At 41.8% G+C, this 17,049-nt stretch overlaps 1 protein-coding gene across 1 annotated transcript in view; it reads right to left on the bottom strand.

Annotated features, from left to right (window-relative positions):
* Positions 1–661: 661 nt before the first annotated feature.
* Positions 662–17,049, bottom strand: part of LOC140465809 (all-trans-retinol 13,14-reductase-like) — a 36,148-nt gene continuing 19,760 nt past the window's right edge. Inside the window, exons 8-11 of the mRNA XM_072561602.1 lie at positions 14,671–14,780; positions 6,770–6,936; positions 5,227–5,386; positions 662–1,520 (exon numbers count right to left, since the gene is read on the bottom strand). Of these exons, the coding sequence (XP_072417703.1) occupies positions 1,375–1,520; positions 5,227–5,386; positions 6,770–6,936; positions 14,671–14,780 (583 nt within the window). The 3' untranslated portion in view covers positions 662–1,374. The remainder of the gene's footprint in view (positions 1,521–5,226; positions 5,387–6,769; positions 6,937–14,670; positions 14,781–17,049) is intronic.

Below are 17,049 nucleotides of genomic sequence, written 5' to 3'. Positions count from 1 at the left end.
GGCCCACAGAGTCACATCAAGTAGCCATAAAAACGTTTGACAGTTTCACAAGCAAAAAGAAAGAATGGGCACATAAACATTCAGCAAAGTATTAATATTGTGGCCTTTGCAAGGTTAACCCGAAAGCAAAATTGACTTGTGCACAGAGTGGCTAAGAGGGTTTGTAATGTGACTTATCTGATAAATACTCCTGTGCGTAGCAAGAAGAGTTGCGTTTGTCACTAAACGTGCTGAATAAGCGTCAGCGTAGGGAAGTGATCTCTTATTGCTTTAGAAAGTGAGCTGGAAGTCAAACTCCATTATTCTTGGCATCTCTGTGAGAGCTCAGCTGGAGGCTCTAAGGGATCTAGAAATTCAACTAGTCAAGTTATATGTAGATAGTTCAAAATTGTTTATCCTTAATATGAATCTAGGTTTTTGTAATAAATACTCATTCATTTTAAGTACAGAAACCTGGCTCATGCTTTGGGTTCTAAAAGGAAGGTAATTTGGGGGGGGACTTCTCTAAAATGTACAACTTTTGTGATGTCTCAAGAACAGCTGGGTCTGTACACTTGTAGGGTAATCAGACACTTGAAGACAGCAAAAGGTGCCTGCTTCCTTTGATAAATAACTGCGCTCGTGCTCTTTTCCAGTTAAATCACTAGATCTTTCACTTGGCTTCAGGTTTATTGCTTACAATTTAATTCTTAAAGAAAGCTCAAATAACGTCACAACAATTAGTATTTCACCAGAGGGAACAATGATTTTTAGATAATTTACAATTAAATCCTTATGAATTCTCTCTCCCTAGTAACATTGCAAAAAGATTACATTTGAATTTCCTGGTCAATTCTAGGTAGTGTGGTGTGTTTTCAGTATTTTCTATATTTGTTTCAGTTTTCAGTTTGTGCGATGTACTCAGCACAAGAAGTGCTAGGAGATGTGCTGAGCCCAACCATATCTATGTTAAACAGTCTCCAGGACAAACCCGCTGTACATACCATCACAATTATTCCTCATTCCAAGATTAATTTTTGATCAACTCAGTTTTTTTTATAGAAATCGTTGCAATTCAGATCACATTATTAACAAACTAGACAGCAAATTTGATTCTGGAGCTGACAGCATAGTGATGCCAAATGTTGGATATTCTGAATTAAAAGGTCAATTGTGTACACATTGCTAACAAAACCAGATTTGTGATATACGTGATTAAGTTCTCATTGCATTCTACTGAAGTCTTAAGAAAACACATTTGCACCAGCTCTCATCTAACATAGTGAAATAGTTGGCTGACTATCAAATGTTTTAATGCCTCTGTCTATATAGAAACTGGAACTCAATGTAAAAGAAAAATCACAAAACCAATAAGATAGAATTTCAACAGCTTTGTTATGATTCCTTCTTTTCATTTGCTTTTTTCATTTTCTTCTTAAGGTTCTTGATATCATTGTACAAATTGCGGTGAAGAACTCTTGATGCACAAATGACGCCTCCATGGATGGCTCCTGTAAAACCACAGGAAAATATATCCTGACCTGGAATGATAGAAGCAAGAAACAGAGGAGTGGATTACACAACAACGTCGACAAGAATAACCATTTCTGATTTTGATATTTACGCTCTCTTTCACTTGTTGTCTCAACACAATGTGTAAATACAACACTAAAAAGACCATAAAATGTAGCAGCAGAATTAGGTAATTTGGCCCATCAAGTCTATTCCACATTTAATTATGCCTGATATGTATCTCAACTCCTCGTTCCTTCTCCTCGAAACCCTTGATCTCCTTACCAATCAAGAACATACCTACTCGGTCTTAAATATACTCAATGAATTGACCTCCCAGCCTTCTGTAGGAATGAGTTCCACAGATTCACCACCCTCTAGCTGAAGAAATTCCTCATCATCTCAGTTCAAAAGGGTCATCTCTTCTCTCTGATGACATGCCCTCACTTACTAGTGGAAACATCTCCTCCACGTCTGTATTTTCTTTGTTGGGACTATAAACCAAAATGGAATTTGGACTGTAATAACTGAAATACCAGGAATGTTTTGCAACCTGAACATCAAAAGCTGCTTTTTTGTTGAGCTATGCGATGCAATGTTGCTGCTTGAATCAGTAACAGGATGAATTGAAGATTGAATGGCACCAAGAATCTTTTGAGTCAAGGGAACGCTATCTGATAACAGCCCTCAGATTGATTGAGCTTCAGGATGTTAAAAAAAGTTGCAATCGGCAGGGCAGCAGAAGAGAAAATAAAATGGTCAGAGCCTTCTAACAGAAAGAATCCATCTCTCTATGTCTCTCTCAGTGGAAAAAATGACAGAAAAAAACAAAAGCTTAAAAATAAATCTAAAGCAATAAATGATCTAGGTTCACCTGATCAACCATCAATTCAACAGAATGCCATCATTGCTAAAACCAAAAGGAATGTGAGAAAACAATTTTCCACTATTCGGATTTCTGATCTCAGGAATTTTGTTTACCCTCCTGTATTCTTCATTCTATACCCATTATAGATCCATTAAACTTCCTTTTATCTGGCTTAATCATGATGGATTGTGTTTGTATTGGGGGTTTGAAGGGATGTAGTTCATGTCACATACTCAGAAATTAAAAATCCCATGTTTTCTGTTTTTTGTTAAGGTTATATCTGTTACTGTAGAGTTATTTACTGCTAATGACAAAACCTAGTGTGAAATCCTTTTATTCTGAGTAGAAGTCAGCCAGCTAAATCGTTCAATTTGGTGGACCCATTGGAATTTTACCCATATATACATTTTATGACAGCTTGTGAAACAATGGAGCATGATTACTGGTGCAATTTTTCTATTTGCATTATGACAAATACAAACTTCAGCGTTTGACAGACTCTTTGAATTAATGGTTTTGTGATGGGTTAATTTGATAGCATAACAACTCAAATTTTACTTTTGAGTAACAATACTTGTAAAATGTGGAATAGCTCAGATGCTGAAACATTTTTCCCTTGGGTTAATTAGCAAGTTTGGAGAAGATTTGTAGCTTAGGTTGAGGTTCTGGATGTAAAGTTTGCTCACTGAGCTGGAAGGTTCATTTTCAGACGTTTCCTCACTAGGTAACGTCATCAGTGAGCCTTCAGTGAAGCAATGATGTTATGGCCCGCTTTCTATTTATGTGCTTAGGTTTCCTTGAGTTGGTGATGTCATTTCCTGTTCTTTTCCTCAGAGAGTGAGAGATGGAATCCAAGTTGATGTGTTTGTTGGTAGAGTTCCAGTTGGAATACCATGCTTCTAGGAATTCTCATGCATGCCTCTGTTTGGCTTGTCCTAGGATGGATGCGTAGTCCCAGGTGAAGTGGTGTCCTTCCTCATCAGAATGTAAGGACACTAGTGATAATGGGTCATGTTTTTTTGTGGCTAGTTGATGTTCATGTATCCTGGTGGCTAGTTTTCTGCTTGCTTGTCCAATGTAGTGTCTGTTACAGTTCTTGCAAGGTATTTTGTAAATGACGTTGGTTTTGCTGGTTGTCTGTATAGGGTCTTTCAAGTTCATTAACTGCTGTTTCAGTGTGTTGGTGGGTTTGTGAGCTACCACGGTGCCAAGAGGTCTGAGTAGGCTGGCAGTCATGTCCGAGATGCCTTTGATGTAGGACAGAGTGGCTAGGGTCTCTGGACGCATTTTGTCTGCTAGTTTGGATTTGGTGCAGAGAAATCGATGGACTATGTTCATTGTTTACCCGTTCTTTTTGGGTTTGGGCTTGCTTATTTTAAAAATCTGCAAAGCATGGTCTTCATTAGTATTTACTGCGAATTCCTATTTGCCTGAAACCAAGTGGTTTGCTTGGCCATTTCAGGGGGGAGTTAAGTGTCAACCATATTGCTGTGAACCTGAAGGTAGATCAGGTAAGGATGGCAGAGTTAAAGAGTACAAGTGATTCAGATTGTGACTTTTAAAAAAAAAATACACAACAATCCAACAATTACAAGGTCACCATTACTGCTAAATATGAATGAGCATGTATTAACTGAATCTAAGTTCTTCAGTTTTGCGATGGGAGTTTAATTCATGATCCAGATCATTAGGATAATAATAAAAAGATAAAGGTGAAGTCATCATTGTCTTACCAGACCATAGTGCTGCTCTTCCATCAGAGAGCAACTGGTGGTGATTTAACCTCAGGATCACGAGGCCTCAGATGAGGCAAGAGGTTGAGGAGAGTCCTTCATGGTAGCCTCAGCCAGTTTGGGAATTGAACCCAATTGAACTCACTCTGTATCACAAGACACCATCTGAACTAACCAACCCAACATGTTGCTGTTTCCAATAAATGAATACAAGAGAAGCATGGACGGGTTGGACCAAAGGGTCTGTTTCCATTCTGTGACTCTATGATTCTATGACATTGGAGCATATTTTACACATCTTAAGTGTAACTGATTTGTATTTTAAAATTCAACTGTCTTTTTTTGGTGGATAAGGATTTCCAATAGAATAAGAACATGAAAGTTCAAATACTTTATGTTAACATGATTTCATCTGTTACAGATGAAAGGAGGCTTTACGATCTAAAAATGACACCATTGATCTCAACATTTTTGAATGTACTGTAAATCTACAGATCTTGAAAATATATTTTGAGATAAATGAGTAATCTGTAGTTGAAATTAGCAGGATGGTTGGGAATTTTGGGTGAATTTGTACGTAATTTATTCCACAATATAATTTTAAGGCCATTGTGATCTTTCTAACATATACAATTTAATAAAATTTACTATTTTTGATTTTGTAATAGGTTGGGCTTAATCCAAATCCTGCTTAAAATTACATTAAACTGTTTACTGGTTTGACCAATTTCTTTAGCATTTTAATTAAATTATAATTCTTTAGCTTGTCACCTTCCTATTGGTTGTAACTAACTGCTTGAAACTACCACCTTTAATGACCAAAGTTTCTAAACGTTGTTAGAAAGGGTGCATTTTAGGTAAATTTATGCCTTTATGATTGTGCTTATACTTTTTCTTCTAAGACCATATTTTGCAGTAAAAGTGCCCACTCCATTAGTCCTATCAAAAGTCCACACTTTCCAACTCAGACCAACCAATGGCCTTTTCAACAGCTGCATGTTTCAGGAAATTGTCCTATTGCTGACAATTTGATGCCACACCTTGGGGTAAGCGATACATTCAACCAAACAAGAAATTTCCAGCTTCTGTTGTGGATCCCACATCCCTGTTATCGCTTCATTTAAGGTGGCATACCTGTCAGGTAAAGGTTCTTGACTGGCGTTTTTGCTCTTAAGGAGGCAATAGCTTCTGGTGCAAAACGCGATACATCATGATTGGCACCGTAAATTTCTCCATGAGAAGAAGCTATGTAGAACTCATGTGAAAGTGGAGTCCCAACCCTAATATACTCGATCTGTGGAGGGTTCAGACACAAACAAGTTAGCCAAAGGAAACTGAAAGCAGAAATGATTTTTTTTCACTAGTTATAAGGAATTATGAGCTTACAAGTGCAAAGGAAGAAGCAGCAAAGATATTAGGTTCAAAAGTTACTTTCCAGCCAAACACGGGAAACATACTTTTGAACAGCATTCAGAGTGAGCATGCAAAATGCGATATGGTTGTCATCTTTCACAACAATGTAAAAATGACTGGCTGATAAGAAAAGATGGAGAAAGTGGGGACTGCAGATGCTGGAGATCTGAGTCGAGAGTGTGGTGCTGGAAAAGCACAGCAGGTCAGGCAGCCTCTGAGGAGTAGGAGAATCGACGTTTCAGGCAAGAATCCTTCATTGGGAAACATACAAACATCAAAGAGAGTAATTTTGGCTTTTCATGTACACACCAAATTGCATGCATTTTACGTAAACTTTACTATTTTTTAAAAGTTAACTTGTTTCACTTCATTTTCTGTGACAATAGGTTCAAAACCCTCTCCTCATTCTCTTTGTGTGGGGAAATAACTAACTGATCAATTTGACCAGACCCTGAGAAAATGACAATCTGGTTATTATCAACATAAAAATAAAGGTTATCAGGAGGGAGGTAATCACATTGGCTTTTTTACCCTTAAGGAGACATTAATGAGACTCTGCAGACCCAATTAAATGTCCTTAGGTTCTGACTCTATCAGGTGGCAAGAGCGCTAATCAGGAAGGTGACTTGATCCAGAATAGCCCTGAAAAGCTTAGGATTTTAGTAGACGACACAAGCAGTGCTAAAGCCTGTCAATCTCTGACTGCAATACAGACTCTGTTCTATAATGTAAATTCTAACTCTCACAAGATAATAACAAACAAGACTTTTATTTATGTTTTTTATATTTGTCCATTAATGGAATATAGACTTGCTGGTAACAGCAGCATTTATTGCCCATCTCCAGTTGCCCTTCTGAAGATAGTGTTGAGCTCTCATCTTGGATTGTTGCAATCCATGTGGTGTAGATGTGTCATGTGGTATTAGGGAGGGAATTCCAGGATTTTGACCCAGTGACAATGAAAGAAAAGGTGTACAGTTCCAAAGCAGGAAGGTGTGTGGCTTGGAACTTGTAGGTGGTGGAGTTTGCAACGTCTTTGTCCCTCCAGGTGATTGTGGTCGCATAGTTGAAAAGTGTTATCAGAGGAACATTTTTGATTTGCTTCAGTGCATTTTGTAGTTATTAAATACTGCCACTACAGTATGTTGTTGTGGAGGTCAAGAATATTTACGGTCATGGATGGGGCACCAAATAGGTGGACTCCTTTGACATGGAATATGTCATTAGTAGAAAGCTATTTGATTACATTTGCTGATAAACATACCCTGTCTTTAAGTTGTGGGAAATACTCGGTAACTCGGTCCAATAATCTTCTGGCAATATCCATTTTAAAATTTTCATAGTCTTCTCCTCTCTTTTTCACACGTTCATCCTTCCATTCTTCAAACCACTCATATTGTGCCAACGTCACAATTACCATATTAGACTTCCCTAAAGAATACAAATTTAAATTATTCCCCTTTCCGAAACAAATTTCACAATAATAAAACAAAATCATTCTTTCAAACTATTTTTAAAAATTAGAAAATGAAATTTTGTGTGCAATGGTCTTGTTTATGCTAAAAGTCTAAGAAATTTTGATTTTTTTTAGGAAGGACTCCAAGCAGGAAGTGGAGGAGATGCGCTGGAGTGCAATGTTGACCATGTGGGAGAGGAAATTGTAGTCATAGAGATGTACAGCATGGAAACAGACCCTTCGGTCCAACCCATCCATGCCGACCAGATGTCCCAACCCAATCTAGTCCCACCTGCCAGCACCCAGCCCATATCCCTCCAAACCCTATTCATATACCCATCCAAATGCCTCTTAAATGTTACCAGCCTCCACCACATCCTCTGGCAGCTCATTCCATACACATACCACCCTCTTTGTGAAAATGTTGCCCCTTAGGTCTCTTTTATATCTTTCCCCTCTCACCCTAAACCTATGCCCTCTAGTTCTGGACTCCCCGACCTCAGGGAAAGACTTTGCCTATTTATCCTATCCATGTCCCTCATAATTTTGTAAACCTCTATAAGGTCACCCCTCAGCCTCCAACGCTCCAGGGAAAACAGCCCCAGCCTGTTCAGCCTCTCCCTGTAGCTCAGATCCTCCAACCCTGGCAACACCCTTATAAATCTTTTCTGAACCCTTTCAAGTTTCACAACATCTTTCCGATAGGAAGGAGACCAAATTTGCATGCAATATTCCAACAGTGGTCTAACCAATGTCCTGTACAGCTGCAACATGACCTCCCAACTGCTGTACTCAATACTCTGACCAATAAAGGAAAGCATACCAAACACCTTCTTCACTAACCTATCTACCTGCGACTCCACTTTCAAGGAGCTATGAACCTGCACTCCAAGGTCTCTTTGTTCAGCAACACTCCCTAGGACTTTACCATTAAGCATACAAGTCCTGCTAACATTTGCTTTCCCAAAATGCAGCACCTCGCATTTATCTGAATTAAACTCCATCTGCCACTTCTCAGCCCATTGACCCATCTGGTCCAGATCCTGTTGTAATCTGAGGTAACCCTCTTTGCTGTCCAATACACCTCCAATTTTGGTGTCATCTGCAAACTTACTAACTGTACCTCTTATGCTCGCATCCAAATCATATATGTAATGATAAAAGGTAGAGGGCCCAGCACCTATCCTTGTGGCATTCCACTGGTCACAGATCTCCAGTCTGAAAAACAACCCTCCACCACCATCCTCTGTCTTCTACCTTTGAGCCAGTTCTGTATCGAAATGGCTAGTTTTCCCTGTATTCCATGAGATCTAACCTTGCTAATCAGTCTTCCACGGGGAACCTTGTCGAACATCTTACTGAAGTCCATATCGATCACATCTACTGCTCTGCCCTCATCAATCTTCTTTGTTACTTCATCAAAAAACTCAATCAAGTTTGTGAGACATGATTTCCCACACACAAAGCCATGTTGACTATCCCGAATCAGTCCTTGCCTTTCCAAATACATGTACATGCTGTCCCTCAGGATTCCCTCCAACAACTTGCCCACCACTGAGATCAGGCTCACTGGTCTATAGTTCCCTGGCTTGTCTTTACCACCCTTCTTAAACAGTGGCACCACGTTTGCCAACCTCCAGTCTTCCGGCACCTCACCTGTGACTATCGATGATATAAATATTTCAGCAAGACACCCAACAATCGCTTCTCTAGCTTCCCCCAGAAGCTCTCGTGTACACCTGATCAGGTCCTGGGGATTTTCCCACCTTTAACCGTTTCAAGACATCCAGCACTTCCTCTGCTGTAACCTGGACATTTTGCAAGATGTCACCATCTATTTCCCTGCAGTCTATATCTTCCATATCCTTTTCCACAGTAAATACTGATGCAAAATATTCATTTAGTATCTCCCCCATTTTCTGTGGCTCCACACAAAGGCCGCCTTGCTGACCTTTGAGGGGCCCTATTCTCTCCCTAGTTACCCTTTTGTCCTTAATATATTTGTAAAACCCCTTTGGATTCTCCTTAATTCTATTTGCCAAAGCTATCTCATGTCCCCGTTTTGCCCTCCTGATTTCCCTCTTAAGTATACTCCTACTTTCTTTATGCTCTTCTAAGGATTCACTTGATCTATCTTGTCTGTACCTGACATATGCTTCCTTCTTTTTCTTAACCAAACCCTCAATTTCTTTAGTCATCCAGCATTCCCTATACCTACCAGCCTTCCCTTTCACCCTGACAGGAATATACTTTCTCTGGATTCTTGTTATTTCTGAAGGCTTCCTATTTTCCAGCCGTCTGCCTCCAATCAGCTTTTGAAAGTTCTTGCCTAATACCGTCAAAATTGGGCTTTCTCCAATTTAGAACTTCAACTTTTAGATCTGGTCTATCCTTTTCCATCACTATTTTAAAACAAATAGAACTATGGTCACTGGCCCCAAAGTGCTCCCCCACTGACACCTCAGTCACCTGCGGTGGCACAGTGGTTAGCACTGCTGCCTCACAGCGCCGGAGACCCGGGTTCAATTCCCGCCTCAGGCGACTGACTGTGTGGAGTTTGCACGTTCTCCCCGTGTCTGCGTGGGTTTCCTCCGGGTGCTCCGGTTTCCTCCCACAGTCCAAAGATGTGCAGGTCAGGTGAATTGGCCATGCTAAATTGCCCGTAGTGTTAGGTAAGGGGTCGATGTAGATGTAGGGGTATGGGTGGGTACGCTTCGGCGGGGCGGTGTGGACTTGTTGGGCCGAAGGGCCTGTTTCCACACTGTAAGTAATCTAATCTAATCTAATCTAATCTAATCTAATCTAATCTAATTTCCCAAGAGTAGGTCAAGTTTTGCACCTTCTCTAGTAGGTACATCCACATACTGAATCAGAAAATTGTCTTGAACACACTTAAGAAATTCCTCTCCATCTAAACCTTTAACACTATGGCAGTCCCAGTCGATATTTGGAAAGTTAAAATCCCCTACCATAACTACCCTATTATTCTTACAGATAGCTGAGATCTCCTTACAAGTTTGTTTCTCAATTTCCCTCTGACTATTGGGGGGTCTATAATACAATTCCAATAAAGTGATCATCCCTTTCTTATTTCTCAGTTCAACCCAAATAACTTCCCGGGATGTATTCCCGGGAACATCCTCCCTCAGCACAGCTGTAATGCTATCCCTTATCAAAAATGCCACTCCCCCTCCTCTCTTGCCTCCTTTTCTATCCTTCCTGTATCATTTGTATCCTGGAACATTCAGCTGCCAGCCCTGCCCATCCCTGAGCCATGTTTCCATAATTGCTATGATATCCCAGTCGCATGTTCCTAACCATCCCCTGAGTTCATCTGCCTTCCCTGTTAGGCCCCTTGCATTGAAATAAATGCAGTTTAATTTATTAGTCCTACCTTGTCCCTGCCTGCCCTGACTGTTTGACTCACTTCTGTTCTCAGCTATACCCGTCTCAGACCGATCTCTTTCCTCACTATCTCCTGGGTCCCACCCCCTGCTCCCCCCGCCCCCACCCCACCTTACTCGTTTAAATCCTCCCAAGTTGTTCTAGCAAATTTCCCTACCGGTATATTAGTCCCCTTCCAATTTAGGTGTAATCCGTCCTTCTTGTACAGGTCACTTCTACCCCAAAAGAGATTCCAATGATCCAAAAATGTGAATCCTTCTCCCATATACCAGATCCTCAGCCATGCATTCATCTGCTCTATCCTCCTATTCCTGCCCTCACTAGTTCGTAGCACTGGGAGTAATCCAGATATTACTACCCTTGAGGACCTCCTTTTTAAATTTCTACCTAACTCTCTGTAATCTCCCTTCAGAATCTCTTTTCCCTTCCAATGTTGTTGGTTCCAATGTAGACAATGACCTCCTGCTGGCCCCTCTCCCGTGAGAACATTCTGCACCCTCTCTGAGACATCCTTGATCCTGGCACCAGGGAAACAACAGGAGATTCTGCTTTTTCTCTGCTGGCCACAGAAACGTCTGTCTGTACTTCTGACTACAGAATCCCCTAACACAATTGATCTCTTGGAAGCCGACGTACCCCTCATTGCATTAGAGCCAGTCTCAATACCAGAAACTTGGCTGTTTGTGCTACGTTCCCCTGAGAATCCATCACCCCCTACATTTTCCAAAACAGCATATCTGTTTGAAATGGGTATATCCACAAAAGACTCCTGCTCTAGCTGCCTACCTCTCTTACCCTTCCTAGAGTTAACCCATCTATGTGACTGTATCTGAGACTTTCCCCCCTTTCTATAACTGCCATCCATCATATACTGTTGCTGTTGCAAATTCCTCATCGCTTCTATTTGTCTCTCCAACCGATCCACTCGATCTGATAAGATTCGCATCCAACAGCATTTATGGCAGATATAAGCCGCAGTAAGCCTAAACTCTCTTTAAACTCCCACATCTGACAAGAAGTACATATCACTGCAAAGGCTATTTTTGCTCCTTCACAATCTACAGACCCAGAAAATAACACCATCTTATTCCTCGACAAACACTGCCCCAGGTTAAATTAATAGCTATGGCTTATATTTTAAGTTTAATCAAGAGACTTATCTCCAAAAACATATAATCAAGAAAGAATCCACTGTACCACTACTGCAGCCTTTCTCTTGGACAGACTTAAAACAACAATTAACTTATCTGATTCTGTGCTGTGAACTTCGACCAACAGTTCCTCCAAGATTAGTTGTGAATTTCACTGTTTGTTAATTTTCCAAGATGCACTCCGATGTCCAGCGATACACAAATTCAAAAACAGCAAAGGCAGTAACTGTGCAGGTTTTCTTTCTCTCTCTCTCTCTCTCTCCTGCACTGTCCTCACCATGTGCTTCCTTTGCTCTTCTCCCTTTTAAGCTGCTGTTGTTTTGGCTTTTTTTTCCAAAGTTCCAAAACAATGCAACAGCATATAAAACAGTAATTGCTGCTCCTGGAATTCGAGGAAATCACCTCCAACACCTAAAATACCTCAAAAAAAAGGAGCAGCTCTTACAGCCAGAAATGTTTCCCATCCTCCATCTTGGATTACCCAGAATTCTCACCTTGAAATAGGAGGCCACCTGGGATGTTCGTAAGTGGAATTGCTCCTCCTGGGAGCAGATATGGTGGAGAGGGAGGAATTGGGAGTAATGGATAGCGTTTTTACAGAAGGGGAGGGTGGGAGGAGCTGTGGGAGTCGGTGGGTTTGAAGTAGATGTCTGTGTTGAGTTGGTCCCTGGAAATGGAGACAGAGAGGTCCAGGAAGGGGAGGGAGGTGTCTGAGATGGTCCAGGTGAACTTGAGGTCAGGGTAGAAGGTGTTTGCCAAGTTGATGAATTGTTCAACCTCCTCACGGGAGCACGATGGGGTGCTGATACAGTCATCAATGTAGTGGAGGAAAAGGTGGGGGATGATGCCAGTGTAACTATGGAAGATGGACTGTTCCACGGACCCGTAGAGGCAGGCACAGCTGGGGCCCATGCAGGTGCCCATGGATACCCCTTTGGTCTGACGGAAGTGGAAGGATTCAAAGGAGAAGTTGTTGAAGGGGAGGACCAGTTCCGCCATTCAAATGAGTGTGTAGGTGGAGGGCTATCAAATGGGTTGGCGGGAGAGGAAGAAATGGAGGGCTTGGAGGCCTTTGTCATGGCGGATGGACGTATATAGGGACTGGATGTCCCTGGTGAAAATGAGGTTTTGGGCACCAGGGAAATGAAAGTCATGGAAGAGGTGGAGGGCATGAGTGGTGACCTGAATGTATGTGGGGAATTCCTGGACCAAAGGGAGCAGGACGGTGTCAAGATCTGAGGAGATACGTTCAGTGGGGCAGGAGCAGGTGGAAATGATGGATTGATGGGGGCAGTCAGTTTTGTGAATTTTGGATAAGAGGTAGAACTGGGTGGTGCGTGTTCCGGGCCTATGAGGTTGGAGGCTGTGGTTGGGAGATCTCCTGAGGTGATAATGTTGTGGATGGTCTGGGAGATGACGATTTGGTGATGGGAGGTGAGGTCGTGGTCGAGGGGACAGTAGGAAGAGGTGTCCTGGCTTCAGCAGAGTAAGGGTTGGTGTGATAAAATACTACTGCACCCCCTCCTTGTCTGTGGTTTTAATGGTGAGGTTGGGGTTGGAGCAGAGGGAGTGGTGGGCTGCGCTTTGCAAGGGTGAGAGATTGGAGTGGGTGAAAGGAGTGGACAGGTTGAGGTGGGCAATGTCGTGACGGCAGTTGGAGATGAAGAGGTCGAGGGCGGGTACCAGACCAGTGGGGGTGTCCAAGTGGTTGGAATATAGTGGAGGCGGGAGAAGTGGTCCTCGTAGGGTGGGTGACAGTCATGATTGAAAAAGTAAGTGCAGAGACAAGGAATGAAAAGTTCGATGTTGCAACACATGTGGAACTCATTGACCCGGAAGCGTAGTGGGATGAAGGTGAGACATTTACTGAGGACTGAATGTTCATCCTCAGTAAGGGGGAGGTCTTGGGGGGGGGGGGGGGGGGGGGCACGCGTGGTAAAAATACAGCAAGGCTGGGAGCTAGGACAAAGTGTAGAGCTGGAGTTGGGAGTGGGGCGGAGGTCACGGCATTGTGGGTTACATCAGCAAAGGAAGTGGCACACGCCATGGTGGTCAGGTGTTCTTCTCCATGGAGCAGAGAAAGTTAGGAGAAGGTTTTAAAATCATGAGTAACTTGATAGGGTAAGTAACAGAAACTGTTTGCAGTGGCAGATAGATGGATAACTAGGGTCCAGGTTTAAGGTCCCATTCCTGAAGAAGGGCTTATGCCCAAAACGTCAATTCTCCTGCTCCTCGGATGCTGCCTGGCCTGCTGCGCTTTTCCAGCACCACACTTTTCAACTCTGGTCTCCAGCATCTGCAGTCCTCACTTTCTCCAGGTTTAAGGTGATTGGCAGAGGGACCGGGGGACATGAAGAATAAAAATTTGTACAGCCAATTAGATCAGGAGTGCACTGCCTAAATGGGTTGTGAAATCAGATTAATCAGTGATTTTAAAAAGGGAATTTCATTCAGAAATACTTGACATAAGATTTATAGTGATTTGGTCAAAGAAAGTGGGTAGTGGGCCTAGCTGGAGTTCTATCCAGAAACCAGCATGGATATCATAGGCCCAATACCTTCCTTCTGTGAATATTTGTGTGCTTGTCTTGCCCAAGTCCAAGATCTTTCACCAGGTTGGGGTAAAGTTGATCTAAAATTGGTTCTTCTTGGTAATTGTCTGTCAGAATGGGAAATTTGGCATTTGTTTTAAAATTGCAAGGGGTATGCCTTTTTGTTCCGGGTTTCTCCCGATTGTCATCCTTTTGATACACTAAAAGCATTGTTACTCTAGCTGGGCTGTGTCAAACACCCTCTCAATACCCTGTTTAAGTGCTTACTCCTCATGCTTCAATATGGTGGCCAACTATAGTGATACACACTGAGACAATTCTGTTCAGACAAAGTCCAAATGGGCCCACTTTCTAACATGAGTTAATGGATAGCAATCCATGGGAAGCATTAAAGGATATCAGGAGCTAGACCTGGGATGATTTTGCCTCAATCACTTTGAACGCCCAAGTGATTTTAACTAATTGAGCACAAGAAGAACTGAATTTGGGACATTCTGGTCCAGCTTGGCTGAGTTGCTCATTTCTCCTGAATGAGATACTAAGGGAAGATACCATGCAGTATTGGCTTTAATATTTTTGATACATGCCTGCTGTCATTTACCTGCAAAACGCTCATCCCAAGCTGGATCCTTAGCAGACGGGAAAGAGACAAACATGAAGGGACACCCTTCAGCGACATCTTCTTTGCTGAGTGCGAAGTATTTACTGAAACTTAAATAACAGCAAGCAAATATTAATAAGCAAAGCAACTAAATTGTTTTCCAGAAAGCAACTTAAATGAAGAAGAATTGACACAGCAATGTATAAATCTTCCTTCTTTCCAGCTATCTTCAGGACATTTCCATGTACGTTATTCCGATTACTGTGAAGCTCCTGCTAATGATTGCTCCATTGGGAGAAGGACAGAAATGGGGAAAAAAAAAGTCAGGGACACAGGAAAAGACTGAACCATTCAGCCCTTTGAATCTGTGCCGTCCTTCAATTAGATCATGACTGAGCTGCATGCTGACCCATATTGTTTTGCATCCCTTGATACCCTCATAGAAGAAAAATCTCATCACTCTTGGTCCTGAGAGCATCAGTTCACCCAGTATCTACAGCCTTTCAGGCACAGTGTTCCATATTGCAGAAGGTTACAAACTGAGCTGCAATGACATATTTTGCACTTGCTGGTAAGAAGATGCTTTTACATTCCTGATTTCCATGACCAAAGTCGAAGGAAAGCAACTTCCATATGTTGTTTTCCTCCTAATTTGTGAATGATGCAATGCTCCACTCTGTAACGCAGGGACCAATTCGATAATGGACAAAGATTTCAGAGTCAATTATCTCCCTGTCATTAAGATGAGAATGATATATATCATGTAAGAGGGTTGGGGGTGGGTGGAGCATTCCAACAAAAGAAGCAACATATAATTTCTCCATTGGGAGAAGGACAGAAGTGGGGCGGCACGGGTGGCACAGTGCCAGAGACCCAGGTTCAATTCCTGCCTCAGGCAACTGTCTGTGTGGAGTTTGCACATTCTCCCTGTGTCTGCGTGGGTTTCCTCCGGGTGCTCCGGTTTCCTCCCACAGTCCAAAAATGTGCAGGTTAGGTGAATTGGCCATGCTAAATTGCCTGTAGTGTTTGGCGAAAGGGTAAATGTAGGGGAATGGGTCTGGATGGGTTGCTCTTCGGAGGGTCGGTGTGGACTTGTTAGACTGAAGGGCATTTTTCCACACTGTAAATAATCTAATCTAATCTAATAATTGGGCAGCTTAACAGGAACCAGCAGTGACTGGACTGTGACATGTGCCATCAGTTCTGTTTATCTGCAGCACAGAAGATGGTGAATGGTGTTTCCTGCAACAGAAACTTTGAAGTCAGGAACGTAGTAGTGATGGGTGCAGAAATGTCACCAACTCTTGCTGGATTTTGCAGCCATCAGAATCCCCGGAGGTGAAACTGATTGATGCTAGGAGCTTTAATCGGCAACTGGTTTTTCATCATTCCAATTTGTATTTGCTACTGACTCGGAAAATGTTCCCAAGTTTTTTAGTTTCAAACCAAGTAGAAGAAATCATGGGACTATAAAAGGAGTCCTCGATATAGACTTGAACTGTTATTCTGTGGTTTTTATTGGAAAAAGATTGGGTGCAGTTAGAAATTAAAAACAACTGAGGATTTGCTACAAACCCTTTGACTTCCTTCTGGAATTGCATAATCTCACTGTTTCAACCCACTAGACTCTGCTCGAAGTAACTCATGGAAAAAAAATCATTAGCGCATTGAAAGAAAATGTTACCTTCTCTCCAAACCCCATTTTCTTCAAATATTGTCAGCCATTAGTTACAAAAATATTAATGAAATTGAAAAAAAGAAAGACAGTTTGCTTAGACTGCCAAAATGAATCCTCTAGAAATATTCCCAACCAGGACTAGTACCACATTAAGTGGAGAAAAATTAAGGAGAAAAAAAAATAGGAACATGGAACCCAGATATCAATAGTTGGAAATCAAGAGAAAAATACCAAAAAGTAATATTTAGTGGATTAGATTTCATAATTCTTCAACAGTTAACAAGTGTGATTGTCAATATAAAAACACTTCCGCTGGATTCTCAACACTGAAAGATAGATACTTCCTCCACTAAGGACAAACCAGTTTCAAATCACCACAAAGAGGAAACTTGAAATGGTTGAGAAAAACCAAGTCAACCTTACCAAGAATATTTGGAAACACAGGAACAGATTTGGAGACTTTTTTATTCATTCAAGGGCTGCAGGCATCATTGGCAAAGCTGGCCTTTACTGACTAGCCTTAACTGCAGCCTGTATCAAAACTGATGAAGGGTCACTGGACTCGAAATGTTAACTTTGTTGTGTTCTCTCCCACAGATGATACCAGAGCTACTGAATCTCTCCACCACTTTGGTTCTTTGTCTCGCTACCACAGCCACATTCGCTTCCTCAGTGCCTGCCTCCATAACCAACTCATCCCA

The sequence above is a fragment of the Chiloscyllium punctatum genome, chromosome 42 (genome assembly GCF_047496795.1).
Source record: "Chiloscyllium punctatum isolate Juve2018m chromosome 42, sChiPun1.3, whole genome shotgun sequence".
NCBI lineage: Eukaryota > Metazoa > Chordata > Chondrichthyes > Orectolobiformes > Hemiscylliidae > Chiloscyllium > Chiloscyllium punctatum.
Note: the sequence above shows the minus strand (reverse complement) of the source record. Positions and strands in the feature narration are given on the sequence as shown.